The 16,385-nt window shown below is 50.1% G+C and overlaps 1 protein-coding gene across 1 annotated transcript in view; it reads left to right on the top strand.

The window, feature by feature from the left end:
• Window positions 1-1,639: 1,639 nt before the first annotated feature.
• LOC141233119 (isovaleryl-CoA dehydrogenase, mitochondrial-like) overlaps window positions 1,640-16,385 on the top strand; it is a 39,238-nt gene continuing 24,492 nt past the window's right edge. Inside the window, exons 1-2 of the mRNA XM_073667866.1 lie at window positions 1,640-1,843; window positions 4,478-4,564. Of these exons, the coding sequence (XP_073523967.1) occupies window positions 4,520-4,564 (45 nt within the window). The 5' untranslated portion in view covers window positions 1,640-1,843; window positions 4,478-4,519. The remainder of the gene's footprint in view (window positions 1,844-4,477; window positions 4,565-16,385) is intronic.

Here is a 16,385-nt window from a genome sequence, read left to right as displayed (position 1 = left end):
ACAAATCTAAATAAAGATTATTCTCCTAATATCAGAGAGAACAATTGACTGCTGTACACAACACACTCCACTTTTTCAAGACCAATAATACCACATTCAAGGGAGAACTAAAGTGACACTGTGACCAGACCACATATTACCAGCATAAAGCGACCGAATAATCCCACGTAGAAGGGAGAAATACAGCCACACCGTGACCAGACCACATATTACCACCACATAGTGACCGAATAATACCACATATTGTATAAGGGACAAATATTGCCACACCATGATCAGACCAGATTTTAGCAGCATATAGCGACCAAATTATTCCACATAGAAGGGAGAACTACCGTCACACCGTGAGCAGACCACATATGACCACCACATAGTGACCGAACAATACCACATATTGTATAAGGGACAAATATCGCCACACCATGACCAGACCAGATTTTAGCAGCATATAGCGACCAAATTATTCCACATAGAAGGGAGAACTACCGTCACACCGTGAGCAGACCACATATGACCACCACATAGTGACCGAACAATACCTCATACTGTAAAAGGGAGAAATATCGCCACACCATGACCAGACCAGATATTACCAACATATAGCGACCAAATAATTCCACATACAAAGGAGAAATACCACCACACCATGTCCACACCACATAGTGACCAAATAATAACACATACAGGGATAAATACCACACCATGACCGGACCAGATATTACAACATAGTGACCGAATATTACAATACTGATCATTAATGAAATGTCCTCGGATGCACATTCAGTTGAAACCAGTGGGCCCCCTCTACGTCCTGCTCAGGGTCCTGCCAAGGACCCTGGGCCACCGGATTATCGTCCAGTGTCCCGGTGCTCCAGTCAGACCCTGTTTGCCCACCAAACTCATCCATTTAAATGTCTGATTTTAGAGTTTGCATTGTGTTCCTTTTCTTAGCTTATAAAAACATAATAATTATAGTCTATGGACCTTTTCTGATGCTGATGGTTCACAAAAGAAATTTGAGACATGTTTGATTGTAATCTGATTTGCAGATAAAACTGGCCATTCAAATGATTGGATTGCCAAAAAAAGATCCATTTGCATCCTTGTTCTGTATGTTTTTCACTGACTAATGTTAGAAGTTTGTAAATCTTCATCACTTTTTTTCTCTCATCAATAGGTGGCAGAAAATGTCATTTTACAACATGAGGAGAGAAAACTTCATTCCATCACTTTACCTGATGGGCCCATGCAGGTTCGGACTGGCCTGGTGTGATAAATTCCCGGTGGGCCCCGATGAGAGAGTGAGAGAATTGGTAACGGGGGCTCTTAAAAAGTGCGGGCCCTTTAAAAGCGCAGCCGAAGGAAATGTAGCGTCGCGTGCGGCACTCATACTATTCAGTGGTGACAGCGGGTGACGCGCATAGTCACATGACAGGAGGACGTGATCTTGGTGGGCGGTGACACGCACCGCGCTCTGCTTTCCCGCTGGTGGCTGGCAGTTGTGTGGTGTCAGGTGACACGCTGACGTCACGCTCTCCTCTCCCTGCTCCCCTGCCGGTTTTTGATACGCCGACGCCGCGCTCTGCTCTCTAGTCCCGGCTCCTGCTCCCTTGGAATTGGCCTTGTAACACCGGCTCCCGTCCGGGTATGTAACACCGCACCAGCACCGCGCACCGCCCTCTTCTCTCCTGCTCTCTTGGCCTTTTAAGCCGGCTCCTGGGCTGAGTATGCGGTGACCTGCACTCTGCTCTCTCACCATCACCCTGGAAACAAGGCTGCCGGCCCCGGCTACAGCTCTCCCTGCTTCAACTTCAAGTCAAGTGCAATAGCCACATTTTTCTGGGTGAGTGTTCCCAGCATTGGTCATCATCCATATATGGAGGGGTCGCAGGCTGGTCACATGGGGACATGGATGGAGACATGGGGCTGAAGGGGGGGCTGGATGGACCCGTGGGGACATGTATGGAGACATGGGGCTAAAGGGGGGGGTCTGGCTGGACCCGTGGCGACATGGATGGAGACATGGGGCTGAAGGGGGGGCTGGTTGGACCCGTGGGGACATGGATGGAGACATGGGGCTGAAGGGGGGGCTGGTTGCACCCGTGGGGACATGGATGGAGACATGGGGCTGAAGGGGGGGCTGGCTGGACCCATGGGGACATGGGGCTGAAGGGGGGGCTGGCTGGACCCATGGGGACATGGGGCTGAAGGGGGGGCTGGCTGGACCCATGGGGACATGGGGCTGAAGGGGGGGCTGGCTGGACCCATGGGGACATGGGGCTGAAGGGGGGGCTGGCTGGACCCATGGGGACATGGGGCTGAAGGGGGGGCTGGCTGGACCCATGGGGACATGGGGCTGAAGGGGGGGCTGGCTGGACCCATGGGGACAGACATGGGGCTGAAGGGGGGGCTGGCTGGACCCATGGGGACATGGATGGAGACATGGGGCTGAAGGGGGGGCTGGCTGGACCCATGGGGACATGGATGGAGACATGGGGCTGAAGGGGGGGCTGGCTGGACCCATGGGGACATGGATGGAGACATGGGGCTGAAGGGGGGGCTGGCTGGAACCATGGGGACATGGATGGAGACATGGGGCTGAAGGGGGGGCTGGCTGGAACCATGGGGACATGGATGGAGACATGGGGCTGAAGGGGGGGCTGGCTGGACCCATGGGGACATGGATGGAGACATGGGGCTGAAGGGGGGGCTGGCTGGACCCATGGGGACATGGATGGAGACATGGGGCTGAAGGGGGGGCTGGCTGGACCCATGGGGACATGGATGGAGACATGGGGCTGAAGGGGGGGCTGGCTGGACCCATGGGGACATGGATGGAGACATGGGGCTGAAGGGGGGGCTGGCTGGACCCATGGGGACATGGATGGAGACATGGGGCTGAAGGGGGGGCTGGCTGGACCCATGGGGACATGGATGGAGACATGGGGCTGAAGGGGGGGCTGGCTGGACCCATGGGGACATGGATGGAGACATGGGGCTGAAGGGGGGGCTGGCTGGACCCATGGGGACATGGATGGAGACATGGGGCTGAAGGGGGGGCTGGCTGGACCCATGGGGACATGGATGGAGACATGGGGCTGAAGGGGGGGCTGGCTGGACCCATGGGGACATGGATGGAGACATGGGGCTGAAGGGGGGGCTGGCTGGACCCATGGGGCCATGGATGGAGACATGGGGCTGAAGGGGGGGCTGGCTGGACCCATGGGGCCATGGATGGAGACATGGGGCTGAAGGGGGGGCTGGCTGGACCCATGGGGCCATGGATGGAGACATGGGGCTGAAGGGGGGGCTGGCTGGACCCATGGGGCCATGGATGGAGACATGGGGCTGAAGGGGGGGCTGGCTGGACCCATGGGGCCATGGATGGAGACATGGGGCTGAAGGGGGGGCTGGCTGGACCCATGGGGCCATGGATGGAGACATGGGGCTGAAGGGGGGGCTGGCTGGACCCATGGGGCCATGGATGGAGACATGGGGCTGAAGGGGGGGCTGGCTGGACCCATGGGGCCATGGATGGAGACATGGGGCTGAAGGGGGGGCTGGCTGGACCCATGGGGCCATGGATGGAGACATGGGGCTGAAGGGGGGGCTGGCTGGACCTATGGGGCCATGGATGGAGACATGGGGCTGAAGGGGGGGCTGGCTGGACCCATGGGGCCATGGATGGAGACATGGGGCTGAAGGGGGGGCTGGATGGACCCGTGGGGCCATGGATGGAGACATGGGGCTGAAGGGGGGGCTGGCTGGACCCGTGGGGCCATGGATGGAGACATGGGGCTGAAGGGGGGGCTGGCTGGACGCGTGGGGACATGGATGGAGACATGGGGCTGAAGGGGGGGCTGGCTGGACGCATGGGGGGACTTATGGATGGAGGCACGGGGCTGAAGAGGGGGCTGGCTGGACGCATGGGGAGACACATGGAGGTGAAGGTGGCCAAGTTGGGGACCTGGATGGACACATGGAGGTGAAGGGCGGCAAGCTGGACACATGGGGACCTGGATAGATATATGGGGTGGGGTGGGATGCATATATGGGGGGGACAGGGTGGACACATGGAGGCCCGGATGGATATATGGGAGGGGCAGGCTGGACACATGGAGACCAGAATGGATATATGGGTGGGGGGGGGTCAGGATGGATAGATGGGTGGCCTCGCTGGACAAGGGACTTTATTACTGTTTAGTGGCCAGATTGAGGAACTTTATTAGTTTATGATGGCGAGTGGGGAACATTATTACTTTAAAGTCCAATTAGGGACATTATTACTTCTGTAATATAATTTACTTTTTAGGAAACTGTTTTCCATAAGAGGGGACAAAAGGGGGGTCCTGTTACTGTGCAGGGCGCCACTATGTCGCTTTATTTCTTCAACTGGTGTAGTGTAGAAGCCTGGGGAAAAGTGGGAATGTGCTCTAAAAGAGATCAGTTATTGATAACTGTGTGTTATTTTCTGCAGAGATGATTCCTCGCTGGAAGAAGTGATGGCGGACTGTGCCAGATGAAGAAAAGCGAAGATGAAGAACTTCACCTAGAGACATCACTGGTGAGTCAGTGTATTACTGTACACTTACACTATATAGTATATTCAGAGCTCCTGTGTATGTCACTGGTGACCAGTGTATTACCTATACACTATATACAGAGCTCCTGTGTATAATGTCATCGGTAATCACTGTATTACCTGTACACTATATACAGAGCTCCTGTGTATAATGTCACCGGTGATCACTGTATTACCTGTACACTATATACAGAGCTCCTGTGTATAATGTCACCGGTGATCACTGTATTACCTGTACACTGACACTATATACAGAGCTCATATGTATAGTGACAGTGTTGTTAGTATTGTGGTTTGTATTCCTGATCAGTATTGTAGTATTTGGTCACTATGTGGTGGTAATATGTGGTCTGGTCATGGTGTGGCGATATTTGTCCCTTTTGTATGTGGTATTATTGGTGTTATTATAGTGGATTATGTTGTGTATGGCGGTCATTTGTTCTCACTGAGATTAACTAGGAAAAGATTTTTTTTCCATGAGGCCACGGCTTCACTATCAGTATTTGGTCAGTATTGTTTCTCAGTAGTGAGAGGCAAAAGCAGGAGTGGGTGATAAATCCAGAATTGGTGACTTGTTTCTATTATTCTCTTTCTCTGATTGTTCCTCACCTGGTTTTGGCTCCCACTCCTGAGAATAATCCTGACTGAATACTGATAGTGGGGCTGTGGCCTTAGAGATGAAATACTTGGAGCAGAGCGTCAGAGATGCACTTACAGGGGTTCTCCGGTGAAAACAAGTCATCATCTCTCCACAGGATAAGTGATAACTTATTGATTGGTGGAGGTCTGACTACTGGGACCTGCACCGATCGGCAGAATGTGGAGCTTTTCTCCCCATTAGACTGGAGCTCATGTGCGACTCGACCACTGATCCATTCATTCCCTCAGAGGCTGCGAGCGCTGCTCTTGTTTTTTTCTGGAAGCCCCAAAGAGAATGAATGAATCTGCGGTCAGACATCCCACCTGCCGCTGCATTTTAAAATGGGGATAAAAGTGTCCTGTCAGGGATAAAACTTCCCAATTCTGATCAGTGCAGTTTCCAATGGTCGGACCCAAACGATCATTAAGTTATCACCAATCCTGAGGAGCCCATGGATCGGTGATAACTTGTTTTCACCAAAGAAGCCCTTTTTTGGAAGCCCCCAAGAGAACGAATGAGGCTGTGGTCATACGTCCCACCTGTCGCTGCATTGTAAAATGGGGATAAGTGTCCTGTCAGGGATAAAACTTCCCCATTCTTCCAATCAATAAGTGATCACCTATCCTGTGTAGCCCATGAATCTGTGATCACTTGTTTTAACCACAGAAGCTCTTTCATGCAAACTCCAGAAATTGTCCGTCCCTGTTCTAGTCTGTGCACAGTAGATGTGAGGAGCCGCCAGTCACTGCTCCACTATAACAGGGAGAGCAGAGAAAAGAGATCTGCATATTGCTGTAGGTGGCCCCTAGAGTCAATGTCCCCTGTGGCCCCAGACGCCCCAGTCCGACCCTGCTGACATCTGATTAAGGCCTAAGGCCCCGTTCACATGTCAGGTTTTAATCAGTGTTTTTTTTCTCATTTTCATCTGATTTTGGTCAGTGTGGCAGTTTTTCTCCTCAGTGGGGCATATTTTTTTATATGTAAAGTAAAAAGCTAAAGGTTTCCTAGCCTCGCTTGCCCGGCCTATAGACCCTGGAAAACAAGCAGTACAGGCAACATGGTTGGTTCTGGCCATTTTTCTGACAGACTCATTGACTTCAATAGATGATCTTTATCTACAAATCGGATGAAAATCGGACCGGTCTCAGTTCTGATTTACAGATCAATCGTCCACAAAAAATAGAGCTGTAAACCTGTCCCCGGTCTATAACGGAGCATATTCTACCTGTTAGAGAAATAACCAGACGTGAAAAGAGCCATGTGCTATTCTTACAGGGAAGGGGCCACCATTTTATGTTTTGTATTAATAATTATTGATTATGTAATCAATTATTTTTAATACAAAATTAAATGTCCGACTTTATTAGTTTTTTAGTTATTTATGCTGACATTGGCCACTGGGGGCTGCCATTTTTATTTGGGGGGGGGTGTAAAAAGTGCTCTTACACACCTCATTTACAGCAGCCCTGGCCATAAGAGACAGTAGTCTGTCACCGACCCCATCTCTAACATTAGAGGCCGCTCCTCCTGCCTCTAGCTGTGACCTGGGCACGCCCCCTTGGCTGTTCAGGTCGCAGCCGTGGGAGGAGATTGCAGCCATCTTTGTGGAGCCTGCAGTGTAAGCTGTACATTCCCCCTGTCGTCGCACGCACTGCTCAGTCAGAGCGTGCCATGACAGGAGCTGCCGGGGAGGAAATGCCTGGGAGTGGAGGCCCCGAGTGAGTATCTGCGGCGGCGCCGTGCGGTGATCTCAGCTTCTCTGCTGTTATCACTGCCGACATCTTCAGGCAACACAGACACAGCGCTGCGTGGGAACGTGGAAGGTGAGTAGAAGCGTTTATTGTTTTTTTTTTTTCTCCTTTGCATTGAATATATGGGGGCATAAACCCACCAGGATGGAGGAGGAGTCATAAACCCACCAGGATGGAGGAGGAGTCATAAACCCACCAGGATGGAGGAGGAATCATATACCCACCAGGATGGAGGGGGGGCATATATCCACCAGGATGGATGGAGGGGGGGCATATACCCACCATGATGGATGTAGGGGGGGGGCACATACCCACTAGGATGGATGGAGGGGGGGCATATACCCACCAGTATGGAGGGGGGGATATACCCACCAGGATGGATGGATGGAGGGGGGCATATACTGACCGGGATGGATGGAGGGGCATATACACTTACCCAGGATGGATGGATGGAGGGGTATATACACCTACCCAGGATGGATGGATGGAGGGGCATATACACCTACCCAGGATGGATGGATGGAAGGGTATATACACCTACCCAGGATGGATGGATGGAGGGGCATTTACACCTACCCAGGATGGATGGATGGATGGAAAGGCATTTACACCTACCCAGGATGGATGGATGGGCATTTACACCTACCCAGGATGGATGGAGGGGCATATACACTTACCCAGGAAAGATGGAGGGGCAGATACTCCTACCCAGGATGGATGGAGGGGCATATACACCTATCCAGGATGGATGGATGGAGGGGCATTTACACCTACCCAGGATGGATGGAAGGAGGGGCATTTACACCTACCCAGGATGGATGGATGGAGGGGCATTTACACCTACCATGGATGGAAGGATGGAGGGGCATTTACACCTACCCAGGATGGATAGATGGATGGAGGGGCATTTACACCTACCCAGGAGGGATGGATGGATGGAGGGGCATTTACACCTAGCCAGGATGGATGGATGGAGGGGCATTTACACCTACCATGGATGGAAGGATGGAGGGGCATTTACACCTACCCAGGATGGATAGATGGATGGAGGGGCATTTACACCTACCCAGGAGGGATGGATGGATGGAGGGGCATTTACACCTAGCCAGGATGGATGGATGGAGGGGCATATACAGTATAGACCAAAAGTTTGGACACACCTTCTCATTTAAAGATTTTTCTGTATTTTCATGACTATGAAAATTGTACATTCACACTGAAGGCATCAAAACTATGAATTAACACATGTGGAATTATATACTTTACAAAAAAGTGTGAAACAACTGAAAATATGTCTTATATTCTAGGTTCTTCAAAGTAGCCACCTTTTGCTTTGATGACTGCTTTGCACACTCTTGGCATTCTCTTGATGAACTTCAAGAGGTAGTCACCAGAAATGGTCTTCACTTCACAGGTGTGCCCTGTCAGGTTTAATAAGTGGGATTTCCTGCCTTATAAATGGGGTTGGGACCATCAGTTGTGTTGTGCAGAAGTCAGGTGGATACACAGCTGACAGTCCTACTGAATAGACTGTTAGAATTTGTATTATGGCAAGAAAAAAGCAGCTATGTAAAGAAAAACGAGTGGCCATCATTACTTTAAGAACTGAAGGTCAGTCAGTCCAAAAAATTGGGCAAACTTTGAAAGTGTCCCCAAGTGCAGTTGCAAAAACCATCAAGCGCTACAAAGAAACTGGCTCACATGAGGACCGCCCAAGGAAAGGAAGACCAAGAGTCACCTCTGCTTCTGAGGATAAGTTTATCCCAGTCACCAGCCTCAGAAATCGCAGTTTAACAGCAGCTCAGATTAGAGACCAGGTCAATGCCACACAGAGTTCTAGCAGCAGACACATCTCTTCAACAACTGTTAAAAGGATACTTTGTGCAGCAGGCCTTCATGGTAAAATAGCTGCTAGGAAACCACTGCTAAGGACAGGAAACAAGCAGAAGAGACTTGTTTGGGCTAAAGAACACAAGGAATGGACATTAGACCAGTGGAAATCTGTGCTTTGGTCTGATGAGTCCAAATTTGAGATCTTTGGTTCCAACCACCGTGTCTTTGTGCGTCGCAGAAAAGGTGAACGGATGGACTCTACATGCCTGGTTCCCACCGTGAAGCATGGAAGAGGAGGTGTGATGGTGTGGGGGTGCTTTGCTGGTGAGACTGTTGGGCATTTATTCAAAATTGAAGGCATACTGAACCAGCATGGCTACCACAGCATCTGGCAGTGGCATGCTATTCCATCCGGTTTGCGTTTAGTTGGACCATCATTTATTTTTCAACAGGACAACAGGCTGTGTTAGGGCTATTTGACCAAGAAGGAGAGTGATGGGGTGCTACGCCAGATGACCTGGCCTCCACAGTCATCAGACCTGAACCCAATCCAGATTGTTTGGGGTGAGCTGGACCGCAGAGTGAAGGCAAAAGGGCCAACAAGTGCTAAGCATCTCTGGGAACTCCTTCAAGATTGTTGGAAGACCATTTCCGGTGACTACCTCTTGAAGCTCATCAATAGAATGCCAAGAGTGTGCAAAGCAGTCATCAAAGCAAAAGGTGGCTACTTTGAAGAACCTAGAATATAAGACATATTTTCAGTTGTTTCACACTTTTTTGTAAAGTATATAATTCCACATGTGTTAATTCATAGTTTTGATGCCTTCAGTATGAATGTACAATTTTCATAGTCATGAAAATACAGAAAAATCTTTAAATGAGAAGGTGTGTCCAAACTTTTGGTCTGTACTGTACACCTACCCAGGATTGATGGAGGGGCATCTACACCTGCCCAGGATGGATGGATGGAGAGGCATCTACGCCTACTCAGAATGGATGGATGGATGTAGGGGCATATACATCTACCCAGGATGGATGGATGGAGGGGCATATACATCTACCCAGGATGGATGGATGGAGGGGCATTTACACCTACCCAGGATGGATGGATGGAGGGGCATTTACACCTACCCAGGATGGATGGATGGAGGGGCATTTACACCTACCCAGGATGGATGGATGGAGGGGCATTTACACCTACCCAGGATGGATGGATGGAGGGGCATTTACAACTACCCAGGATGGATGGATGGGCATTTACACCTAGCCAGGATGGATGGATGAAGGGGCATATACATTTACCCAGGATGGATGGATGGAGGGGCATATACACCTACCCAGGATTGATGGAGGGGCATCTACACCTGCCCAGGATGGATGGATGGAGGGGCATCTACGCCTACTCAGAATGGATGGATCGATGGAGGGGCATATACATCTACCCAGGATGGATGGATGGGGGGGCATATAAACCTACCCAGCATGGATGGATGGAGGGGCATTTACACCTACCCAGGATGGATGGATGGAGGTGCATACACACCTACCCAGGAAAGATGGAGGGGCAGATACTCCTACCCAGGATGGATGGATGGAGGGGCATATACACCTACCCAGGATGGATGGCGGGGCACATACACCTACCCAGGATGAATGGAGGGGCATATACACCTACCCAGGATGGATGGATGGAGGGGCATATACTTCTGCCCGGCATGGATGGAGGGGCATCAACACCTACCCAGGATAAATGGAGGGGCATATACACCTACCCACAATGGATGGAGAGGCATCTACACCTACCCAGGATGGATGGAGGGGCATCTACACCTGCCCAGGATGGATGGAGGGGCATCTACGCCTACCTAGAATGGATGGATCGATGGAGGGGCTTATACATCTACCCAGGATGGATGGATTGGGGGGCATATAAACCTACCCAGCATGCATGGATGGATGGAGGGGCATATACACCTACCCAGGATGGATGGAGGGGCATATACACCTACCCAGGATGGATGGATGGAGGGGCATACACACCTACCCAGGAAAGATGGAGGGGCAGATACTCCTACCCAGGATGGATGGATGGAGGGGCATATACACCTACCCATGATGGATGACGGGGCACATACACCTATCCAGGATGAATGGAGGGGCATATACACCTACCCAGGATAGATGGAGGGGCATATACTTCTGCCCTGGATGGATGGAGGGGCATTAACAGTTACCCAGGATGAATGGAGGGGCATATACACCTACCCAGAATGGATGGAGAGGCATCTACACCTACCTAGGATGGATGAATGGAGGGGCATCTACACCTGCCCAGGATGGATGGATGGAGGGGCATCTACGCCTACCCAGAATGGATGGATCGATGGAGGGGCATATACATCTAGCCTGGATGGGTGGGCATATAAACCTACCCAGCATGGATGGATGGATGGAGGGGCATATACACCTACCCAGGATGGATGGATGGAAGGGCATATATACCTACCCAGAATGGATGGATGGAGGGGCATATACACCTAACCAGGATGGGGACCATATACCATATACGAAGATGTGGCCATATACAAGTATGGGGAGGGCATATACTGTGGGGCATATATGGGACCATTACGCTGTAGAGCACTATATGGGGCCATTACGCCTTTGGCTCACCATATGCGGCCATTACGCCTTTGGCTCACCATATGTGGCCATTACGCCTTTGGCTCACCATATGTGGCCATTACGCTGTGGCTCACCATATGGGGCCATTACGCTGTGGCTCACCATATAGGTCCATTACGCTGTGGGGCACCATATGGGGCCACTGAAGTTCTCCACCGAGGGGGTTAAAAACTCCTATTACAGTTACTGATGATTACTGCATGGCTCCTGTCACACAATTATGTTATAGCCTATTGACTTTGTACTTATATATAAAGATGATAATCATAGTGTCTTTTCAGCAGGGACAGATGTTACAGACTTTGCAATAACTAATAAAAATGATGCCTTAAAACATTCTCTCATTATTCTGGCATTTAGCAAATATTAAAAATTATGGTAATCCTAATTGACCTAAAACGGGAAAGATTTATTCTGATTTCATGTCAGATATTGAGAAAAACATGCAGATGTGTCTATTTATACAGTGTATGGAAACTTCTGATTTCAACTCTGTGTGTGTGTGTGTGTATATGTATATATATATATATATATATATATATATATATATATATATATATATATATATATATATATATATATATATATATATATATATATATATATATATATATATATATATATATATATATACATAGCTATTGAACCCGTTCTACGCCCGGGTGGTGAGCATTTTTATTGGTATATCGTCTCCCATGCTGGTATGTGCTGCCCCCATCCTGTACCCACCATCCAATCCCGGTATGCGTGGCACCCCTCACCCCCAATCCTGGTATGCATGGCACCCCTCACCCCCAATCCTGGTATGCGTGGCACCCCTCACCCCCAATCCTGGTATGTGTGGCACCCCTCATCCCTATCCTGGTGTGTATGATATCCCTCATCCTGGTATGCCTGGCACCCTATCCCTCACTCCCAATCCCGGTATGCGTGGCACCCCTCACCCCCAATCCCGGTATGCATGGCACCCCTCATCCCGGTATGCGTGGCACCCCTCACCCCCAATCCCGGTATGCGTGGCACCCTCACCCCCAATCCCGGTATGCGTGGCACCCCTCATCCTTATCCTGGTGTGTGTGGTATCCCTCATCCTGGTATGCATGGTACCCCATCCCTCATCCCTATCCCGGTGTGTATGGTATCCCTCATCCTGGTATGCATGGCACCCCATCCCTCATCTCCAATCCCGGTATGCGTGGCACCCCTCATCCCCAATCCCGGTATGCCTGGCACCCCTCACCCCCAGTCCCGGTATGCCTGGCACCCCTCACCCCCAGTCCCGGTATGCGTGGCACCCCTCACCCCCAGTCCCGGTATGCGTGGCACTCCTCACCCCCAGTCCCGGTATGCGTGGCACCCCTCATCCCCAATCCCATTAAGCTTGGCACCCCTCATCCCGGTATGCATGGCACCCCTCATCCCTATCCTGGTATGTTTGGCACCCCTCATCACTATCCTGGTGTGTATGGTATCCCTCATCCTGGTATGCATGGTGCCCCATCCCTCATCCCGGTATGCGTGGCACCCCTCATCCCCAATCCCGGTATGTGTGGTACCCCTCACCCCCAATCCCGGCATGCGTGGCACCCCTCACCCCCAATCCCGGTATGCGTGGCACTCCTCACCCCCAATCCCGGTATGCTTGGCACCCCTCACCATCAATCCTGGTATGCGTGTTACCCCTAACCCCCCAATCCTGGTATGCGTGTTACCCCTAACCCCCCAATCCTGGTATGCGTGTTACCCCTAACCCCCCAATCCTGTTATGCGTGGTACCCCTCACCCCCAATCCCGGTATGCGTGGCACTCCTCACCCCCAATCCCGGTATGCGTGACAATCCTCACCCCCAATCCCGTTATGCTTGGCACCCCCAATCCCGTTATGCTTGGCACCCCTCATCCCGGTATGTGTGGCACCCCTCATCCCTATCCTGGTATGTATGGCACCCATCATCACTATCCTGGTGTGTATGGTATCCCTCATCCTGGTATGCATGGTACCCCATCCCTCATCCCGGTATGCATGGCATTCCATCCCTCATCCCCAATCCCGGTATGCGTGGCACACCTCATCCCCAATCCCGGTATGCGTGGCACCCCTCATCCCCAATCCCGGCATGCGTGGCACCCCTCACCCCCAATACCGGCATGCGTGGCACCCCTCATCCCCAATCCTTGTATGCGTGGCAACCCTCATCCCCAATCCCGGTATGCGTGGCACCCCTCATCCCCAATCCCGGTATGCATGGCACCCCTCAATCCCGGTATGGGTGGCACCCCTCACCCTCAATCCTGGTATGCATGGTCCCCTCACCCCCCAATCCTGGTATGCGTGTTACCCCTCACCCCCCCCAATCCTGGTATGCGTGGTACCCCTCACCCCCCAATCCTGGTATGCGTGGTACCCCTCACCCCCCAATCCTGGTATGCGTGGTACCCCTCACCCCCCAATCCTGGTATGCGTGGTACCCCTCACCCCCCAATCCTGATATATACATGGTCCCCTCACCCCACAATCCTTTTATGTGTGGCCCCCTCATCCCTTTCACACTGTACACAAAAAAAAACAAAAAAAAAAAAGTTACACTCACCTTTGTAATAAAGGTAACCAAAAAATTAGAGAAATATTACAAAAATACTGGTACATACTGAGACAAGATCCCCTTCTACGGGATGTACTACCAGAGAGACCAGGCATCACCTTTAGAAGGGGTAAAACACTCAGAAACATTATAGCACCTAGTCGCTTGAAAAAATCTGTAGTGAAAAGCTCTGGAAAAAAACAAACGTCTCTCCAATCTAAAACTACTAATCCTATAATAAAAAAGACAACCAATACACTCAATGGCACTTTTAAATGCAACCAGAAAAAGTGCCAATGCTGCCAAACAATAACCCATGGCCATCAATCTATCACCTCCAATAGTACAGGAGAAACCTTTCCCATAAAACATCACCTGACTTGCACTAGCAGCTATGTTATATATGTAATTACATGTAGTTGCGGAATGCAATATGGTGGCCGGACGACACAGATGGTCAGATCACGTTTAAACGCACACCGACATAATGCAAAAATTGGGCTACTATCACATAGCCTATCGAGACATCTCTTACTAAATCATAATAAGAGCTTTGAGATAAGTTTGACTCCTGTCGAAGAAATTCCGCAGAATATATCAAACAGAATCCATCTACTGAACAAGAAAGAGGCTTTCTGGATGTACAGATTGCGCTCTCTACATCCGGACGGCCTCAATGATAGACTGGAGAACATATAGAACATCGAATTAGATCAGGACAGCGATGCTGACCAATAGAAATATATAGAAAGAATGGAATATATGGTAACCCAGGCTAGATATTTTTTATGATATATTCTTGGGTTTGCCCATAAACCCCTGACTAGTGAAGCCAGCATCATGAGGACATCCACAGCATAGAAGTAAATACCAATGAGAGAAACACAATAGACCCTGGAGTGTGGACTACACGAGTTCAATCCCAATAGAAAAAACTAACTTATCTAAAAAGTTCCCACAGCAATTAAAGATATAGAACTCACAATATGATTAGATTAATGTAATATGATTATTCTTTTTATTTTTTAATTATTTTTTTTTTGTGTTGTGTTTTCTCTCATAAGAAAAGTTTTTCTAGTAAAAGAAGTATAATATAATAGTCCTAATATGATCATTGAATATATGCTGTATGTGTGGATAATGCCATAGATTTACATTTTTTTATACATCCACTCATGCTGTACACTAGTGTTGAGCCACCCCCGTAGTGTTCGAGTTCGGTTCGGTTCGTCGAACACCCGTGTGTTCGTCGAACTGTTCGTCGAACACCTTCGAACACCGTTAAAACCAATGGCAGGCAAACAAAAACACATAGAAACACATAGAAAACACCTTCAAAGGTGTCCAAAAGCTGACAAACTGCTCAGAAGACACAACTAACACATGGAAAAGTGACAAGTACATATAGTCATGTGAAAAGAAAAGAGGTGGAGGAGTAAAAGGAGGGGGAGACACAGATATAGGCATGTCATGCCCTTCTAAAATCCAAAAAGTGAGAAGCCGACACGGCCAGTCCGTTCCTGCCTGTGCCACCTCCGTGTCGCCGGGTTTGTGCCAGAGCCGCGGTGGACCCTGACGGCCAGCCCCCCTATCCCAATACTGGTGCCTGTCCGCCGGTGGGTCGAGGCCCCCCACGGTGGGGGGGGAGTAACATCTGCAGAAGAAAGACCATCTTCCAGCCAAACTAAGATGTCGACTTCTTTTAGCGGACAATGTGATAAGATCCCTTTCTTACGGACACGCCCATCGCTACAAATTCTAGATGAGGCACAAAAACAGCAGGTGCTTCAACGGATATCAAGTGCTCCTTCAAGTGGGCTCTCCATCACCTCAATTTCAACATCACAAATACTCCAGTCCTCAGAGGTGTCACCCCAATCGCACTTGCTTCCTCACAGCTCCCAAGTCTCCAGCTGCCCGTCTGAGTATGGGATAACACAGATGGCTGAGTCTGCCCAGCTGTTTACTCATACTATAGCCTGGGAAACGGAGGTCTGCTCCAGAGCTTCTGTTAATCCAGATGAGGAAATGATCTGATCCGATGCCCAGAATCTTTATAAGTTGGATCCAGGACCAGATGAAGAAGGTTCTGAGCATAATGTAGACCCTTGTTCCCAAACTGTAACTCCTGTTGGTGGAGACAATGATGAAGACGATGATGAGACTCAAATACCTGATTGGAGCGACAACTTGACTTTTCGGTCAGGGCAGGAAGAGGTTGGCTCTGAGGGCGACGGGTGTGATAACACACAGGGTGATGATGACGAGGTTGGAGATCCCACTTACTGTCAACCCACAGTCAGACAGTCGAT

Source organism: Phyllobates terribilis, unplaced genomic scaffold (genome assembly GCF_046119375.1).
Source record: "Phyllobates terribilis strain yellow unplaced genomic scaffold, ASM4611937v1 Scaffold_567__1_contigs__length_1068694, whole genome shotgun sequence".
NCBI lineage: Eukaryota > Metazoa > Chordata > Amphibia > Anura > Dendrobatidae > Phyllobates > Phyllobates terribilis.
The sequence above is the reverse complement of the archived record's forward strand: the minus strand, read 5'-3'. Positions and strand labels throughout refer to the sequence as shown.